This window comes from Coenobita brevimanus, chromosome 71 (assembly GCF_032717465.1).
Source record: "Coenobita brevimanus isolate Jiangsu-jjx chromosome 71, ASM3271746v2, whole genome shotgun sequence".
Taxonomy (NCBI): Eukaryota; Metazoa; Arthropoda; class Malacostraca; order Decapoda; family Coenobitidae; genus Coenobita; species Coenobita brevimanus.
The window spans coordinates 50894126-50915331 of NC_137024.1; the positions used below are offsets into that span (position 1 = coordinate 50894126).

At 41.5% G+C, this 21206-nt stretch overlaps 1 protein-coding gene across 1 annotated transcript in view; it reads left to right on the plus strand.

The window, feature by feature from the left end:
- The window catches only part of Vps13 (vacuolar protein sorting 13C), a 1164731-nt gene that overhangs the window by 194274 nt on the left and 949251 nt on the right, over window positions 1–21206 (plus strand). The window contains exons 10-12 of the mRNA XM_080277871.1: window positions 7846–7963; window positions 11460–11718; window positions 15927–16190. Of these exons, the coding sequence (XP_080133997.1) occupies window positions 7846–7963; window positions 11460–11718; window positions 15927–16190 (641 nt within the window). The remainder of the gene's footprint in view (window positions 1–7845; window positions 7964–11459; window positions 11719–15926; window positions 16191–21206) is intronic.

Here is a 21206-nt window from a genome sequence, read left to right on the forward strand (position 1 = left end):
AATGAAGAGGTTAAGAGAGTAATGGAGGAAAAGAGAAAGAAGTGGCTAGAGTGGATACAGCACAGGGGTCCAGTTGAAATAAGAAATGAATATACAGTACAGTCACTACTCGTTATACAGTATGTTGAACTGGTATATGATAATTCGCTGCAGCGATAACAAAAAAGTTACACCCCAAAATCCGATTTATGATGAATTTCCCACTGTAACGATATTGCTGTCGGAAATTTTCAAACAAAGCTCCAGGCGTATGCAAGGCAACCGTCGCTCATCTCAGGCAAGATGGCGGCTTTGGCATGCAGAGCATTGTTTTGGTTCAGTTGGACAGTCCCACCACCCCGTCAAAGCCCTGTCTTTTCCACTCATTCACGTGTGCCACCCTGCTATCCATACTCCAAAAAAAAAACACTGTGAAAGCAATGAAAATTACACGAGCGTATGACTTTCCCATTTGCGATCTTTCGCCGCTGGTGTTCTGTCATTTATTATTCATACAACTCCTCACACCTTATATTTCTATTACTATATAACACTTATATATATCTACAGTCTTTATCCATAAGTTTCCTTCAGTAATAGTAGTTTATTGTCACTGTAGGCATTCAATTTCTCTTTCAGTAAAATACGTAGCATTCATTTTCTCGTCCTGTATACTAGTGTTGAGAGTGAATCTGTCACTTTCACCTTCACTTTCATAACTCATAGTATTCATACATGCTAGAGCGAAACTTTCACTTTCATTACTCCTAGTATATATACTCATATTCTTATAATACTACTCATTTACATTTCTGTTTACATTCTCTATTTTATTTACATTATTGGCATTTCTGTTTTATACACTGTGTTAGGCACTGTCACTTGCAGTAACTTATAAAACTATTTTCCACTGTTCACTTATATTTACATTCATTGCTTTCACTTGCTGTTTACACATTATTTACATTTCCACTTGCACTGTTTTACTCACCAGAAAGATCGTAGTCACTCTCTATCATTTGTCAGCCCTTTACCTCTTTCCACACGAGGTTTAGTAGGGGGTAGAGGTCACAGGGCCCTTTCCATATAACTAAAAAGCAGCGGAATTTGACAGGCGCGAATCCGACGTAATTTCACCTTGAAAGACAACAGTAAACTGATACTGGTGGCCTGCCTCTAGGGGGAGTGCAATACTGCCAACGTCAGCCTTGTGACAGCTGCTAATATATAGCTATGAAATGATTGGCAGGAAATCTAGACAATACATAATAAATTAGGTAGTTCCAGGTGAATGTAAATATCACTTAGACTTCTCCCTTCCCTCCTTATATATATTTTTATTGTGAGAATAGATTATATGACATATTTCAAGGGGAAATAAACAGCGAAAATTAGCGAACGAGTGCACGTGAGGTGTTGTCAGGTGATGATTAGCCAATTCCTGGTGTATGGCACTATCACTTACCTTATTTCTTTTTTGTATATATTATTTGGTATAAGAATAGGGCATAGGGCTTATTTCAATGGATGAAATCAGTGGAAAATTCCAGGGAAGATTTACTTAGCGTAGAATACAGTGTGGTGGCCTGCAATAATTAGGTAGTTCCAGGTGAATGTTAATATCACTTAGGCTTCTCCCTTCCTTTCTTATATATATTTTTATTACGAGAATAGATTATACGGCATATTTCAAGGGGAAATAAACAATGAAAATTAGCGAACGAGTGCACGTGAGGTGTTGTCAGGTGATAATTAGCCAATTCCAGGTGTATGGCACTCTCACTTACCGTATTTCTTTTTGTATATATTATTTGGTATAAGAATAGGGCATAGGGCTTATTTCAATGGATGAAATCAATGGAAAATTCCAGGGAAGATTTACTTAGTGTAGCACGGCCGGGCAGGCGAGAGGAGAGGGTAATGGAGGGGAGGTAGGGAGGGTAGTCAAGAACGGGGAGAAATGGCTAAATTGTCAACAATGGATGGGAGTACAGATGAGATTAGTAGTGCTGACTAGTATTGGACATTGGCAGTACTGATAGATGATACAAGCCACCACTTGAAAGCCCGGGCGAATTAAAAATAACACAGAATCACAAAAGTGACGCCCTGCGGTATGATCCCTTGCTCCCAAGCGTCACGAAAGTGATGCCCCGCGGTTAAGGGGTTAATGTTGCAGTTGTTTTTCCTGTTTTTCAGTAACAGTATATAAAATTGTTTCCTTCTATTATATTCTTGTCTCGAATGAAACAAAATATCAGTAAGAGAAGCCAGGCAAACAAGGGTTATTGAATTTCCACATGAGACAGACGTCTGTTACAATGACTCAAATGTCATGCTAGCCATCATCTCCAGTATGATACCCTTACTAGTTACTGAGTGGATGGCAAGCAAAATGATCATGGCTGCATTTCAGAAGGTTAGCAGGGAGTTCACAAGTGATCATGTTAGCTTGCTAATGTAGGGTGTATGCTAGATGCTAAACTGCTATACTGCTAAACCCCCAGACCATCACATGGCCAGTTGTAAACAAACCCTAAATTTTTTCTTGAGCCTGGGTGTTTCTAATCATAATATCTGAGTATATACACAAGTAAATGTAACTTTTTACAGTGAATCAAAGGTGTTTATACTCTAAAAAATACTTGACTGCCAAACAGCGAGATGATCCTCTGTATAAGTGATTCTTCTAAATGGAGCCAAGGTCTTAGTCTCGCCTCCAGGGTCTATCTATCTATCTATCTATTGCCAGACGCCTCAATCCCGTTTGGGGTGGCCACAAACAAATCGCCTCCAAGTCACCCTGTCCCCCGCCATTTCACTCCCCTGCTCCCAACTCACACCCCCCTCTCTCATATACCTCTCCACCCCATCCCTCCATCTCATCCTCGGCCTCCCCCTCCCTCTTTCCCCCTCCACCTCACTCACATACACTCTCTTCGTCAGTCTTTCACCCTCCATCCTCTCCACATGGCCAAACTACCTCAGTGTGTTCCTCATAACGCTTCCTATCACATCCACATCAACACCACAACGCTCCTTTATATCCTCATTCGTCAGCCTGTCTCTCCATGTGACTCCAGAGGCTCCTCTTAAATAACTCATTTCCACTGCTCTCACTCTTGACTTGTGTCCTTCCAACAATGTCCAAGCTTCACTTCCGTACGTTAGAGTTGGTATCACAATACTGTCATGTAGTAACTTTTTCACTTCCATGCTCACTTCGCTGTTTCTTATCACTGCTTTCAAAGAACCAGCAACCTTTCTTCCCTGCTGTACCCTTTCAAGCACTTCACCCTCCAAACCTCCATCCTTACTCATCACACTGCCCAAGTACTTAAATGTACTCACATTTTCCAATTCCTCACCATCCAACCTTGCTGTACATTCACTGACTTCACCTCTCTCAAAGACCATCACTTTACTCTTCCCTACATTCACCTTTAGATTCCTTTTCTTACACACTCTCTCAAACTCATCCACCAAGCCTTGCTGCTTCCCTTTGTCTTCACTCAACAACACAGTATCATCTGCAAACAACAGTACAGGGAGTTTCCAAACACTATCCTCTCTCACCAGGGCCACTCCAACATCCACTACCCTACCTTGTACCTCTTTTATTACCCCATCCATGTACAGATTGAACAACCATGGAGACATGACACATCCCTGTTTCAACCCAACTTTCAAAGAGAAAAATTCACTTAGTTCACCATCCACACGCACTGCAGCCTTCGCACCATCATACATACTCTTCACAGCATTCAACAACTTCCCATCTACTCCATATATTCTTAACACTTTCCACAATCCTAGTCTATCCACCCTGTCATATGCTTTCTCCAAATCCATGAAAGCCGCATACAACTTCTTTCCCATCTCTAGAAACTTTTCCACTAAAGATCTGAGAATGAATATCTGATCTACACAACCTCTTCCCTTCCTAAAGCCTCCCTGTTCTTCTCCAACTAATTTCTCTTTTCTTTCTTTAACTCTGTCAATAAGTATCCTACCATACACTTTTCCTATTATACTAAGAAGACAAATGCCCCTATGATTACCACACACTTCTTTTTCCCCTTTTCCTTTTTACAAGGCAATAATTATACCTGACTTCCAATCCTCCGGGACTCTACCTTCCTCCCAGGCCAATCTGCACATCTTCCACATCCATTCTACTACTATCTCTCCCCCATGCTTCAGCATTTCACCACACACTCCATCAATTCCTGGGGCTTTCCCTGATTTAACTTTCTTCATTGCTTCCACAACTTTTTTCCTACTGATTTCTTCCTGTCTTCTCAGATCCCTCCTTCTCCCAGCCATTCCCCAGCCACTTATACTCGCATTACTTCCATCCTCTACGTTCAACAATTCCTTAAAGTGTTCTCTCCATCTGCTCACTTTTTCTCCCTTCTCCACTAGTAATATACCATTTTTATCTTTCACTCCCCTGCTAACTTCACTTCCACCCTGTCTTACTCTTTTCACCTCTCTCCAGAACATTTTCTTACAGTCCCTCCACTTTACACTTAAATTCCTTCCAAATTCCTCATCCACTCTCTTCTTACTCTCTCTTACTAATCTTTTCACCTCTCTCTTTCTTTCTACATATAACTCTCTCTTCCACCTCTCAACCTCTTCCACGCCCCTATTTCTCATCCATTCATTGTATGCTTTCTTCTTTTGTGCCACAGCCCGTTTCACCTCTTCAGTCCACCACGCTGTTCCTTGCACCCCCCTCTGTCTTCTCTTCCTTCCACACACCACATCACATGCTGCACATATTTCTTCTGTAAATATTCTACACACACCTTCCACGTCCCCCATCTGCTCCAATTCATATTTGCCCAATCGTTCCTCCACTTCTCTCTTATACTCTGCTTTTTTCTCATCCTCGTGTAACCTTTCCACTCTCCTTGCAACTACTCCTTCCTCCAGGGTGCATGGGGATATTTGAAGGTGATTTTGAGACAAAAAAGTGTGTCTTCCACCCCACGAAGTATGGTACTTTAGTGGTGAAATAGACTGTATTTCTCATAAAGTGATAGATTTGGTCATGTCTCGTGTAAGCAACACATAAACAGTGCACCGCGTACTCGTAACAAATTCTCGTATGCAAGACAGGTAGCGCTACCTTTGCGCTAAGTCAGGTCTAGCAGACGATGTTTTTCTTACGAGACCACGCTGCACTGTTTACATGTTTTGTTCACATGAGACATTACCAAATCTATCACTTTATAAGAAATACAGTACATTTCACCACTAAAGTACATGCACGTGTTCCATAGGTCATGTTGGTTTCCCCTACCTGTGCGCTAAGTCAGGTGTAGCAGAAGATATTATTGTAACGAGAACGTGCGGCACTGTTTACAGTTTTATTTCACACGAGACAGAACCAAATGTATCACTGTATAAGAAACATTTCACCACTAAAAGTACATGCACGTGTTCCGTATGTCATGTTGGATTTGCTACCTTTGCGCTAACTTAGGTGTAGGACATGATGTTTTTCTTTTGAGCACGTGGTTCACTCTTTTATTTCTCTTAACATTACACATAACCAAATCTGTCAGTTTATGAGATACACAGTATATTTCACCACAGCAGTACATGAACATGCTCTGTAGGTCACATGTGCAATACCTTAGTTATTGCAGACGATAATTTCTGATGAGCATGTGGTGCAGTGTTTATGTTGTTCCACACAAGCGTACAATAAACACATCACTATAACACTCATGCTTTATTTCACGCAACAAGCATACGGAATAAATATAACAATATAAAATAGAATGAAAAATCCCTAAACCTCCTCTATTTCATCCCCTCATGACAATGGCATGCCATGGCTGTAAGGCATACGTGACTCATGTCCTAGCCAATATTTTATCATGTACACTCGTTACACTGTACGCTGCTGGTGTAAGACATTCATGTAGGCATGGTACTTGTCCTCAACCTTCAAGGGCTTTATTAATGTAGGATGTGCGCTGTTTGCTGTTGATAGTGGTACAGGTATCTTGCTCTAGAATGTGACGTACCTGGCCACCCAACTCAAAGTCTTGATGTCCTTCATACTCAGCGCCTACTTAACTTTCTTTCCTGCATCCACCTTCTCTCCTGGGCTGTCCTCAGCTTCCTCAGCATCCTCTAGTAGAATATCTTCAGCAGTAACTGGTGCTGGTCGTAACATGTCTCGTATCATGTCGTCAGTTGTGCCCTCAAACCCACGGCCAGCAATATCTCTCGCCTCCTCAGCTGCAGCCTCCAGCTCTGCCTCCACTGACTGGGGCTCACTTGGTACCTTAACCTGCCTGTCCTCAGGTAAACCCTCCATGATGTTGCACCATGCGTGATTTATTGTTGTTGGGGTAATGTTATCCCAACATACGACCACCAAATCAGTCGCCTGATTCATCGTAAAGCCCTTCAAATATTTTAACACCTTTTGTTCTGATTTGGGCGCTTCAAACTCGATGCATGATAGTGGTCTTGGGATGCGTGATAGCACATCTGGTTGTGCATTTGAAGTGTGCACAATAGCAGATAACCACGATAGCTGAACATGCGATAGCAGGGGGTTGAGTGTATTAAGAATGTGTGGAGTTGGTGGGAAGTTGTTGAAGGCCATGAAGAGTATGTATGAGGGTGCTAAGGCTGCAGTGTGTGTGGATAGTGAATTAAGTGAATTTTTCTGTTTGAAGGTTGGATTGAAATAAGGATGTCATATCTCCATGGTTGTTCAGTCTGTATGTGAATGGTGAACTGAGTGAATTTTTCTATTTGAAGGTTGGGTTGAAATGAGGATGTGTCATATCTCCATGGTTGTTCAATCTGTATTTGAATGGGTTTGTAAAAGAGATACAAGGTAGGGCAGTGGATGTTGGAGCACCCGTAGTGAGAGAGGGCAGCGTTTGGAAACTCCCTGTACTGTTGTTTGCAGATGATCCTGTGTTGCCCCATGGGGTGTGTAGGAGCCTGGGGCTAGGCAAGTTCATCCTGACACTTAAGATGAGCATGACCAGTCTCGCTCATCTCTGAGTGGCATTACCGAGCAGTAAACCCCAACCATCCCTTGGATATAAATCCATGTAGGCTCAATCCGATTGGAGCGCCTTAATTACCCACTAAATCATCAGGTGTCATAATTTGGTTATATGGTTACCATCTGGGTTAATAAATGGTTTCCTGGTGTACAGGATACCATTTGGCTTGTCACTCAGTGTAGAGTCACTCATAGACATAAGGAAGAGGAAAGAATGAAGGAAAGAAAGGCAGAAGAGGAAGGAAGGAAAGAAGGAAGGAAGAGTGGAAAGGGCATGCACCCGAGAGCAGCACTACATTGAGTGAGTGGATGGTGAGTGCCCACACCTGACCCCAAAAGCTGAAAAAGCCTCTGAAAATAATAGGAACATAGGAAGAATTATGTTACCAAACTGAAAGGGTTAACTTGGCAGTCTACAAAATGGTTTTTATCCCACTGGTCTCAGATGATTCAGTCAGTTGAAGTGCAAGAGGATTTTGTTTGCTTCTGGGATGGACCAGAGAATTTTGAAGCCTTACTGTATATGAGGAGTAAATGGATGTATGGTTCATTTCACTGATCAGGCTGTGCATAGTTCTCCCAAATTTGTATTTTCATTTTCATCTTATTGGATCCTACCTGCCCTGTTCATTAGGATGGGAAGTAAGATGATGATGAGGAGAGCAGTGGCATACAGGGTAGAAAGTTTGATAGAGTAGAACTCTGTATTTTTAAATGTGTCTGTAGCAAGCAAAATACCCTGAAGTTTTATATTAATTAATCATATAGGTGATTGATACTTCATTACTGCTTGATGTGACTGTGTAACATGACAACAGGTACAGCGTGAGGGAAAGCTGCGACAGGAGGAAAAACAGAACCGAGGGTGGTTTAGTGGTTGGTTCTCCAGTAGTGCCAGCAAGGAGGCTGACACAGCAAAGGAAGAAGGAAATATTGGTAAGGAGTAGATATTCAGTTAGGTGCATACAAAGATTATTGCATATTAGCCATAAAACTTCATGGGATTGAAATTCTTGTGAGAGAATTAATTTGTTCTGATTCCCCCTGGACTTGAACTCCTCCATCCCCTATTTCAACCCATTGTAGTGTTGTTTTGTAACAGAAATTAGGAGAGTTACTAGCAGACCATCAAAGTAGACTTCCTGTGGCTCTCCCTCCCCCCCCGCCCTCCTTTCCTTTCGAACTACTGAGTCCATAATAATCATTATGGAGTTGCTAGTTTTACCATCTTGCTACACCAGACTACCCAGCACAGCCATTGTTTGTGCAGTTATTCTGTTTTATGTATATTTTTGCATTGATGATTCCCATGAAATCTTTGTTATTCAAGTGGTAATGTTATTTTGAAAATGAGTAAAGATTTTATCATGAAAGCCTGCTGTATACACACCGAAAAATTAATTTTTCGGTAATGCTGGGTGTAATGTGCTTTTCAAATTATTTGCAGAAGCGACTCCATGTTCATTTGATAGCATTGGTATCATACCACATGGATGCTGTATAATTTTTTAGGGGGTGTACATTGGAAGTAATGTTGCTCCTCCTGTACAGAACTGAAGGTTGTACACAGGGTTTCTCCTCAGATTAATTTCCCCAGAGATCATTAATGTAGACATCCCCGAGATCATCAGTGTAGATCTCCCCATCCTGTATGAACATTATTTATTTTTAGTATTATTTTTTTTAACTAGGCATGGAATAGACAGTGTGTTCCCTGAGGCCCAGTAGTCCTTGTATGTGTCACATGCTACATGTCATTGCCTTTGCCACTGATAAAATCAGTACTGCATACATGCTAGGAGTTCCACATTCAGGACTGATTTGATGGTACTAGAGTTTTATGTCATTCATTTATGACTTCTAGGCTTCAAACTGTAGATGTGAGTTTCTTCAGGCATAAATCTGATATATGGGTCAGGTAGTAAGAAGATTCATGATAGTTTTAAAATGGAAAACAAAAAATAAACTATAGGAATGAAACTTGGCATTTCAGAGTAGCATACATTCCTTTCTCATATCCTCTGACTAATGGAAGAAAGCCTTGGTTTAATCTTGCTTGTTCTAATGCTGTCCGCAACAAGGAGAGGGCCTATAAAAGGTACCAGAGCCAACCCACCCCTGAATCACAACTTTTTTATGTTTCTGCCCGGAATCATTCTAAGTCTGTTCTTCGCTCTGCTAGAAATAATTTCATCTCTACTAAATGCTCTCAACTCTCCAATGCGAATTCTTCCCACTTCTTTTGGTACCTTGCCAAAAACCTTTCTAACAACTTTACCTCATCATCCTTCCCTCCCCTTTTCTACTCTGATGGCTCTGTAGCAATTTTTTCTACTGATAAACAGTTCTCTTCACTCAGACTTTCTCCTCCAGTTCCACTTTAGACAATTCCAGTGCTGTTCCTCCATCACTTCCCCCCCTCTGACTTCCTCATGGCTGGGATTAAAATTTCTTCAGCTGATGTATTTTCTGCCATCACTGGCCTCAATACTAACAAGGCATATGGGCCTGATGGAGTCCCTCCTGTTGTCAAGAACTGTGCTTCAATGCTTACACCCTGCCTAGGCAAACTCTTTCACCTTTGTCTTTCAACTTGTACCTTTCCTTCTTGCTGGAAGTTTGCTTTCATTCAGCCAGTCCCAAAGAAGGGTGACCATTCCCAACCCTCTAACTATCGTCCAGTTGCTCTAACATCCTGTGTTTCAAAAGATTTTGAGTCTATTCTTAGCAGAAAATTTTAAAGCATCTTTCCTATCACAACCTTCTTTCTGATCGCCAGGATGTGTTCCGTCAAGGACGCTCCACTGGCAAACTTCTCACCGACCTTTCAGACCCCTGCTCATCCTCCTTTTGGGACTTTGGCCAAAGCTTTGCCATTGCACTTGACATCTCAGAGGCTTCCGATCGAGTCTGGAATAAATCATTTAATATCCAAACTGCCCTCTCATGATTTCTGTCTATCCATCCGTGCCTTCATCTACAGCTTCCTTTCTGGTCGTTCTAGAGCTGCTGTTGTAGACGGCCATCATTCTTCTTCTAGATCTATTAACAGTGGAGTTCCTCAGGGCTCTGTCCTATCACCAACTCTCTTCCTTTTATTCATCAATGATCTTCTGAGCTGTACATCTAACCCTATCCACTCATACGCTGATGAATCCACCCTTCACTTTTCCATTCAGTTCCCACAATGTCCATCTTAGCAGTTACTTCAACAAACCAGGGATAAGGCTATGGCACACTTAATGTCTGACTTGGCTCATATCTCTGACTGGGGTAAAAATAATCTTGTTTTTTTTTAATGCATCAAAAACTCAGTTCTTACACCTATCAACCCAACAAAAGCCTCCATAGGAGCACCCACTAATGCTTGATAATATCCAGCTCAATCCTGCATCATCCTTGAACATGCATGGGGCTTCTTTCACTCGGGATTTATCTTGGAAAGGTCATATTTCATCTCTTGTAAAATCTGCTTCCAAGAGATTAGGTGTGCTAAGCCAACTCCGTGCCTTCTTTATCCCTGCATAGTTGTTGACTTTATACATGGGTTTTTATTCACCCCCGTTTAGAGTACAACTCTCATGTGTGGGGAGGCTCCCCATATTCAGCTCTTCTCAATAGGATGGAGTCAAAGGCTTTTTGTCTCATTAACTCTTGTTCTCTTACTGGCTCCCTTCAGCCTCCGTCTCTTCGCCGCACTGTTGCCTCTTCATCACTTTTCTGTTGCTGCTTCAATGGTCACTGCTTCTCTGAACTGTCTGCTTGCATCCCTTCACCTCTATGACGTGTGCTTTGCACCTGTCTAGCAACAAACTCTCATCCCTTTTCTGTCCAGCTCTCTAATGCAAGAGTTAGCCGTTGCTCCCAGTCCTTCATTTGTGCAACAGGTCACCTCTGGAACTGTCTCCCTCAGTCTGTCCTACTTCCTATGATCTCCAGTCTTTCAGACTCAGTGTGTCCAGGCATCTTGAAGTGAACGGATCTTGAATTTGGCTCTCTTTTGTATTGTTTTTGTTTTTTCTTGGAAGGAACTGTTTTGCGGACTCCTAGCCTTTGGCTCCTTCATCCTCACGTTTAAAAAAAAAATAAATGATGAGGAGAAAAGCATTGAGATGGTATGGATATGCTAATAGGAGATATAGTACACAGATAGGGACAAGGAGTCTTTGAAAGTAAGGTTGGGATTAAATCTGGCAGAGGACGACCTTATTGGTGTGGATGAAAAGAGTGAAATATTCTGGAGAGAGGATTGCATAGGTAAAAGTTGGGTAAATAGATTCATGACCCATATAACTAAAAACTGATAATAATCCTCTTTCTTTTTTGTTTCCATGTTTGTGGCTCCTTTCCATTTCAGTTAGGATAGTTGAAAACTGCTTAAGATTAAGTTCATGATTTTTTATGTCTCATATGTGAATATTGTTCTCTGCAGTGAAGAAGCTGGAGGCTGGGATGACAGATGATGAGAAGCAGAAACTGTATGAAGCCATTGGTTACTCAGAGTCTGGGCCACCACCAGATCTACCTCTTGAATATGTGGACTTTCGAGTGGTGTTTTTGCTACATCACCTGGTGTTAAATATCACAGATGAGGATTCCAGCCTAGAAAATAATCAGGAGTGTGTTACCAAGGCCACACTTCGTCATGTTGCAGCTGAATTCCAGAGGAGGGGCGGTGCTGAAGCTGTGAAGTAAGTACAAATATTTATTTCAACTCTTTCACTCCAGTGATATATTCCAGTTTGTTCTTGCTGCACTGAGATGATATTGAAAGCAAAGTAAGATGTTAATGATGACTAGAGATGATATTGTTAATGAAGATTAGAGCTGACATTTCTTTTTCAAAAAATCAAACCTAAACAGAATATAACTGCCTGGATGTAGCAATAATATACATTAAAAGTACATTGCTAGATTGAAGGGGTTATAATTCTGTTTCATGTTAGATAGTTGAGGGGCTGTGTGACTGAAGGGGTTCACAGACCACCGTCCGGAAAATGTGTTTTTGTTGGATAAAACTACTTTCACCCATACTCTACCATGTGGCCCTGAATGAGAACACCATCTGCTGCTGGAAGTATGGTGAAGTCCTTCAAAAAATGTACATCTTCCTTTTGCTAGCCACTTGCCATTTGAACCCGTATTCTGGTGTTTTATGATTTGGCATGAGGACACCTTACATCACGCAGCCCTTCAAAGAATCCCTCTTGTGAGTAGTGTATATTGCAGTGAAAAAGCTTCTAGCTCAGAAACGGAGATCTCCCATTACGCAGTTGGCAGAGATAAAGTTGTTGTGACATAATGATCATACTGAATATTTTCATATTCCATCTTTAATGATCACTTACTCGGTTCAGCAGTTGCTGAGTGATGAAAGTAGTGGAGAAATATTGAGGTATGGTGGTAATGAGGCAGCAATATAATTCAGAGTGTGCACTCTCACTTGGGTTACTGGGGAAGTACCAATAGAGTGGAGGGGTACAGTAATACAGTGAAGTCTGTATATAACATGAGATTGGTCATGTGGAACCTTGTGTTAAATCAGTTTTGTGTTAAAGATTGACATATATTTACATGTAAAATAGAGGCTTAGGTTCTGGAAACCACATATTTTCCCCAAAACATATGAAATTCTTCAGGACATGCCACTGGCATTGCATCCAACTTCAACAGTAAACTCTGTCCATCAACTTTGTAGTTATTTATGCTTTTAAATAAGAAGTCAACCAAGCAGTATAATTTGTATGAAAATTTAATTTACAAAGGCTCAACTATTAACATCAACAAGTGAACTCGTCACATACTGTAAGAGCTGAATTTTTTTATCCCAAGTCGTCAGCAAGTCACTACGGAAGTCACAAAACCTGTTCACACTTACTGCACTGAAGTTAGCTATGTTTAAAAACTCTTGAATATTGCTGTTCCCTCATCATACAATTTGCACCAGAGTTATAATGACACCCTGTACCTCCCCTGCATCTATCTCTGAAACCCACACACCCTTTACCACACTTATCCATCCCAGTCCTAAGCATATAATTACTAATGACAAAGTTCTTTTCCTTGAGCCCATCCCCCTTCTACTCCATAACTACTTCTGTGCTACCTACTCTCTCTCCCTTTCTCTCTCTCATATCCAGATTAAAGTCCAATATTGCCTCCATTGTTCACTTATCCCCTACCCTTCCCCAAACTGCAATTATCACCTTGTCAGTGTCTTCACCTGACTCCACCCATCCTTGGTATGACTGATGTGACACACACTCTTCACCTGACTCCACCCTTCCTTGGTATGACTTACACACACACACACAGAGTCTGATTCAGTCCAGTTAGACAGCGAATGAGGAGATCAGGAATTTGAAGCGAGAAAATATCGAATTGAGGAGAAAACTAGAATAAAACAGAGAAGGTGAATAGTGTATTAGAAGAGCATAAGGCAAAGTGGGCACATGTAGAAGAAGAGTAAAAACTTTCTATGACCCCAATCAGACCATAGATATGTAAGGGTATGACCAACAGCCCTGAGTTAAGCAGACAAGACAGTGACTTTAAAGAGGTTCATAGCAATAAATAGTGTCAGTGCCACTGTGGCAGTTTCTTGGGTCTGATGTGTGCCTTCTCTTCTTCCACCTCTTCAATCATTTGCATTCCAGGTATCTCCCTTACAAATCCATTTCCCAGATTGCATTTGTTGGGTGAACTCACTAATGCACATGCCCCACTTGTGGAATAGGCCTACACAACATAACCCACGTAATGGAGCACTGCACAGCGCACGCAAAACAGTAAGATGTAGAAACATCAATGGTGTAGGGAACCTTTGGGATGACTCCATAGGAGCAGTTAGTTATCTACAGTGGCTGGGTCTGCTCAGCCAGACAGACTGGGGTTAAGCAGTAACAACCTGTTTAGTATTAAAATGCTATTTTTTTCCTTATTAATACAGTACTTCTCAGGATTTTGCTCAGATGTGTAAGGGTGAATGTAGACGTGGATTAATAAATGGCAAATAGCAAAACTGTTTAGGTGTAAAAATAACGTGTGTTGAGCATTCATTATGGAGCAGTGTGTACGCGTTTGTGGGGAGGGAGTCAGAATTGGTGCTTTAAAAATTAAGGAAGCAAAAAATATGATACTGATTGATATTTGTGGGTGACTCTACACTGAGTGACAAGCCAAATGGTTTCCTGTACACCAGGAAACCATTTACTATGCTGGGTGGTAACCATATAACCAAATTATGGTGCCTGGTGGTTTAGTGGGTAATTATTGCGCTCCAATCGGATTGAGCTGGTGAAGGTTTATATCCAAGGGGTGATTGGGGTTGATTGGTCATGTAATGCCACTCAGGGATGAGTGAGGCTGGTCACTCTCATCTTAAATGTCGGAACCAACTGCTCCTACGCTCCTCATGGGGCAATGTAGGATTGGATGAAGGATGGATGGATTGATATTTGTTATTTGCCGTTTGTGAACAATTTCAGGTGCTTCAAAATGGTGCAAACAGAATTAGAATTATTCAATAAACAATGATAGAACCAGGCTTTGATATGCAACAGAGCTTAGTTTTCAGAAAATGATAAGAGTTTATTTAGTTTCTCTCATGCATTACTTGCATATATGAGCACTTGTTGTACTGCAAGTGACATATAACAATGACTAAGGAATTCTGTAGGATTAATGGTCTTTTCTGGTTATAAAATTCACTGTTGGGGCATTCTTGAAGCATTTTATTCTTCACAGACAAGGGGTATTTTTTCCTGTGATGAACCACCTCCTTAGTCTCCATATAATCGGTATATACGACTACTAGCAAAGATACCATATGCTGTAGTATGCAATAGTTGCATAGACTGGGTCTGACAGCTTCCTTCTCTTCTTTTTTGGCTTTGAGATGATGATCCTTTCCTTTACCTTGTCCTGTTTCTGTAGGGTCTCGATGGTATATGAAGATTTTTCACTTTGTTGCTGGTTTTTAACAAATGCTCCCTCTCATATCCAGCTTTTTAGATCATTGTTGTCTGTAAAACAGCAAAATTCAAGAACAATAACCCCCCCAAACCCTTGAAAATAACATATGATATTGTAAGTGTAAGTTGGTGAAGCATGTGGGTGATGGATTATTTGATTAAATGCTCTTCACAATTTTTTTTTTTTTTTTTAATAAAAATAGTAAATAGGCCTATTCTAAACAGTGCTTGAACTTCTACAGATTGTTGCCAAAGCATGAAACTTTAATCCCATGGTCTTACTTCATTTCATGTGGTTGATTGATTTTCATTTAGAAAAGAAAAAACATGGCAAGTTACTTCTGTGAGTAGGATGGATGGTGTAAGTAATAGAGAAATTGATGGGTATTTTGGAATGGAATAAATAGCAATGGGAGTGAGATGTGGAATTTATGAATGGATGAAGTTTGAGTTGCTATGAACCTTTTCAGAGAATGCACATAAATAGGGTGTCAGAGAAAGTCTTTTGCAAGTGAGAGTGAGGGTAAATCTGGACAGACCCAATAAGGGATGGAAGATAGATAGGATCAGTGTACTGGTAAGGGAGAAAGAAGAGACAGAGGAATGTCTGAGAGTGTGAGAAAGGTATGTGAGAACAAAGTAGTTTAGGGACAGTTTTGTCATGACCATTATCTCCCTACAAAGGAAGAAGCATCGGAAATGATGATGGTGATGGCACTTCTTTGATGTAGACACTGTGATTACTGTACATAAGTTTTAGCATAAGAAGTCCAGATTGTAACACAGAAGATTAGAGAAAGAAGCTATAATAAATGAATGCCAGATTTTTGTTGTTGTTGCTGCCTCAGTTACATTTTAAATACTGTACGAGAGAAACTAATTGAGTACAAGAATTAACCCAGCCATCTTTCTGCCAAACCACCCAGGGTTTTAGCCAGTGTCCAGAGCTTCATGGTATCTGGATATGCAGGCAGCGATCCTGTTGGTGTACCTCCTCAGCTGGTGACGTCAGAAGGTGTAATGAGCTCAGCCCCATTACTGGATGTATTATTTGAGACCCGGCCCCTGGACCAGACCTGCGATCAGCGAATACAGGTGTCAGCTCAGCCTCTACAGGTTGTGTTTCATGCAGAGACCATTCACCGCATCACTGCTGTCTTCCATCCACCACAGGATGTCTCACTACAGCAGTGAGTATTGTAGATAGTCATTTGGAGATTGAAACTGTATGGGAGAAGTTGACTTAATTGGAATTTTTGCTTAAACACATTCGTGTAGAAATAATGATTAGACAGCAGATGTAAAATGCAAATGGGAGAGGATTGCCTTGGTGGAGAAATGTTGAGTTATGATAATGCTCATGAGATACAGTATTTGACATACAGTACAGTGTTGCATAAAGTAAGCGAATGGATGTGAGATACAGAGATATTACTGCATGACTGGAGAGTGTCAATGATAATTCCTTTGTATAAAGATTGAGGTAGTAAGAAGTGTAAGTCCATCCATCCATCATCCAATCCTACATTGTCCCATGAGGAGTGTAGGAGCCCGGGGCTAGGCAGTTGGTCCCGACATTTAAGATGAGAGTGACCAGCCTCACTCATCCCTGAGTGGCATTACATGAGCAATCAACCCCAACCACCCCTTGGATATAAACCTTCACCGGCTCAATCCGATTGGAGCGCAATAATTACCCACTAAACCACCAGGAGCCAAAATTTGGTTATATGGTTACCACCCAGTGTAGTAAATGGTTTCCTGGTGCACAGAAAACCATTTGGCTTGTCACTCAGTGTAGTCACTCACAGGCTGAGGGAAGTGGAAAGAATGAAGGAAAGAAAGACAGAAGAGGGAGTGTAAAGTCACCCGTAGACAGAAGGACAAGGAAAGAATGAAGGAAAGAAAGACAGAAGAGAATGGAAGGAAAGAAGGATGGAGAGGAAAAGACAGACACCCGAGAGCAGCACTACATCGAATGAGTGGATGGTGACCACCCCCACCTACCATGAAAGAAGTGTAAGAATTTTCATAACAGTTTGTTGCACATGCTGGGAAAAATATATGATAGAGTACTTAAAGAGATGATGCAGAACATGAAGGTAAGGTACTGTTGAGAATTTGTGTGTATTTGGAAATGGAAGATGTATTGATAGTCACAATGAGGATGTTAACTGAATAAACTGTTGCATGTTGCACACTTGGATTTGAAGAAACTTTTGGGAGGGTTGATTTGGTGGGGCTATAAAAGTTTCTAAGTGTATCTGGTATTGGAGGAAGTTTTTTTTTTCAGATGCATTAAAATGATTTGATGTGATAGCCATCCATTCATCCATCATCCTATCCTGTGTTGCCCCATGAAGAGCGTAGGAGTCCGGGGCCAGGCAAGTTGGTCCTGACATTAAAGATGAGAGTGACCAGCCTCACTCATCCCTGCATGGCATTACGTGAGCAATAAACCTCAACCATCTCTTGGATATAAACCTACATAGGCTCAATCCAGTTGGAGCATCTTAATTACCCACTAAACTGCCAGGCACCATAATTTGGTTATATGGTTACAACTCAGTATAGTAAATGGTTTCTTGGTGTACAGGCTGTCACTCTGTTTAGAGACACCCATAGAAAGAAAGAAAAGGGAAGAGTGAAGGAAAGAAAAACAGAAGAGGGAATGTAAAGTCACCTGTAGGCAGATGGAAGAGGAAAAAATGAAGGATATACAGAAGAGGAAGGAAGGAAGAGAGGAAAGGGCAGACACCCAAAGCAGCACTACATCGAGTGAGTGGATGGCGAGCTCCCCCACCTACCACCATGATGTGATAACAGTAGTAATAATTTGGTAAGGGTAGTATTGCCTGTGTAAAGGTAGGAGAGGAGTCTGGACCCTGAGCATGCACGGGGTGGGGTAGGGCATCAAGGGCCCTCTGGATGTTGTGAAGATATGCAACTGCTCTCTTGCCATTGTTTGCATGGCCCACTGGGGTTTTTTCCTACCCTTTCCCCTGCACCACAGGGCATCCATTAGTGGAGGTATAGCCGTATATTATGTCCAAAAAATGCATCCATACATCAGATTTCATAATCAAGGAAGTCCTTGTGACTTTCAAATTCATGAGCACACACCTTGAATCAGATCGCTGCACGGACCATGCTGTGCATAAAATGACCAAGTTATTATTTAGTATTGTGCCTGCATGTACCTTAACCACAGCTAATTGTTGATTTTTGCAGTCTACATCAGTTGACTCCCGTTTGCGGCAGTTTGAAGCAGTTTATGAACAGATGATTTTGGCACGTGTATATCTTGTTAGTGTTACAGTGAATGGAGAGAGAGACTGGAATTGGTGAGAGAATTCAAATACCAGGGTACAGTATTAGAAAAGAGAAGAAAATGTGCAAAACAAGTGGAAAGTAGAGTGACACAAGGAAGAAAAGTAGCTGGTGCAATGAAGGCCTTGATAAGAAACAGAGGCTTGAGTGTTGCAGCTGCACGAGGCTTACATGAAGGAGTGTTAGTGCCAACTTTAACATATGGATGTGAAACTGTGATGTGGCATGAAAATGAAAAGTCACGAGTAAGAGCAATGGATATGTGACTGCTGAGGAATGTATGTGGAGTACAGAGAGTGGATAGGATACGAAATAATGTGATTCGTGAAAGATGTAGAGTGAGGAAGTTGGTGAACACCAGAATCAAAGAGAGTGTACAGAGATGGTATTGTCATGTGGAGAAAATGGATAACAATAGAGTGGTGAAAAAGGTACAGTATATCTGAGCGACCTTGAAGGAAGGAGGGTGTGAGGCAGGCCAAGGAGAAGGTGGAGAGGTATGATGGATGAGTGTGTGAGGAAGAGAGGTTTGGAAGTCGGCGAGGCTAGGGAAATTACAAGGGATTGAGCTGGCTGGATGAATGTTGTGAGGAGAAGTGCGTGATCAGGGATTTGGCATCCCTTTCTAACGTGGCAGCGTCCGGATTGACTGTCGGATACGTTTATGTGAAGCTACGGAACGTGGTGAATGCTTCTGGCGTATCCAATAGGGCCAGGAATCCGGGGGCTTGAATGATGAGTGAATGGAAGCATGGCCCATTGAATTAGGCAAAAATGGGCTGTCTGGACATTGCTACCCCTCACCCTGCCCTACGGTGGGAAAGGAGGTCCGGATGATGATGATGATTTCTTGTCAGCTTTTTGGCAAAGATTAGAGTGTGTGTGCAACAATTCAATCAGGTTCACTGTATTTTGAGATTTTAGAATGTTCAGGTGATTGTTTGTTTTCTTAGTATGCTTCCTCAAATTACTGTCAAAACTATTTACAGTAGATGCTTAATTTAACAAACTAATTCAGCCAACCCCTATTCAGTTTTCTCGAATTTTCCGCAAAGTCGAGTTCTGTACCAAGGCTTAATATAAGGGAAACTTTTTTGGTATTTTGAGGTACTTTCTGCTAAATCCTTGAAGGCAACGGTCAAGCCACATTACTGAAAATACGCACCCAGACCTAGCAGACTGTGCTAACTCTCAGTGCTACACACAGCAGTCTGAGCCCATAAATATTACCTCCACTTAAATGCATTATTGTGTAAATGTTAACAGTGATACATACAGTAATGGCTTAGTAATAAAATATGCACAGTGTTACAGATTTGCCACTACCGACTTGGTCTATCTGACCATTGGAAATGAGGGTTCTTCTGTTATAGTTTATTAGGTGTGTGAAACACTCAGTAGTCAAACCCTTACTTTACTATATATCTGACTTATGCTACAGGTGTGAATATTTACATGAAATCAATCCAAGTTACGAGTTCTGAATGTTAAATATAACAGGTGCACATAACAGGTACACAAACAAGACTCAGGTGCACAAACAGGATACTGGTACACTAATAGGATACACAAGGTATACAACCCAAGATACTACCCTAATGGTAGTGGAGGGACAAGATACATAAAAGGGGCAATAGGTACTTCCATACTAATTAGCCTTAATTTAATGAAGGCTTGGATTACCTCTACATGATGAGTGGGGCGAGCCTTAGGAGAAAGAGAGAGAGAGAGAGAGAGAGCAAGCAAGCAAGCTCCCTACTGCCCTACAATATAAGGGCAAGGTCTAAGGGGTGGAGTTTAACAGAGCACCGCCCTTTGTGAATCAGTCGCTACTGCTTCCATCCTGACTCATGCTCACCTGGCTGCCCAGAACAAAGGATGCTGCCAGAGCTAATTCACTTAAGAGATCGGCATTCGTTAAAAGATTAAGGTTAGGAGGCAGCATGAAGTTGTCATCTCGCCTACCCCTCATTATCGTCTCCAGGCTTTCATCCAGAGTGTATTTTAGGCAGGTGTTCAGCGCCGATCATTAAAAAGGGTCACTTCATAATCCACAGGTAGAGAGCATTGTTCTCAGGCAGGTGGGAAATCCAGATACAGCCGGCTTACTCTGGGAAACAAAACCATGTAGTAGTAGCCCCACGTGACACCTTTCTTCCTGGAAAAAAAAATTTCACTTACACGTACAATCAGGCCCACAACAGACAGTTGCCGAGGAGACTGGGTACCCCTTTGACATATGGATTTCTAGGGCATATTTTTGTAGGAGGAGGGCCCAATGGGTCAGCCTCGAATATTTTTTATATAAATTTGGCCAGGATTAAAGGGGGCTGATGATCAGTGTAGACTTTGATTAGGGTGTAGCCAGAACTTACATACAGAAAGATGTTGGAGGGCTAGTATGAGGGCACGTAATTCCTTTTCAGTGGTTGAGTAATTTTGTTGTGCCTAATTAAATTTCTTACTAAATTAACACACTAGCATCTCTACGCTGTGACAGTTATCTTGCAACAACGCTGCACCAGCCCTGACTCCACTAGCATCAACAGCCAATTTGAACAGCTTGCTGAAGTTGATGTCCTGAAGTACAGGCTGACTAGACAGAACTGCTTTTAGCTTAGAAAAAGCATCTTAACAATCTGACTTCAATTCATACTTCACATTCTTCAGCAACAAGTCAGTTAAGGGAGTTACATTGTCATCGAAATTACAAACAAATCTCTGGTAGTAACCACCTATCCCCCCAGATTTCTGCAACTCTCTTTTGTTCTTCAGTTAGGGGAAGTGGTTTATGGCCTGAATTTTAGCATCAGGGGGACAGACCTCACTTAACCCCACCATGTACTTGAGGTATTGTACCTGGGCCATTCCAAACT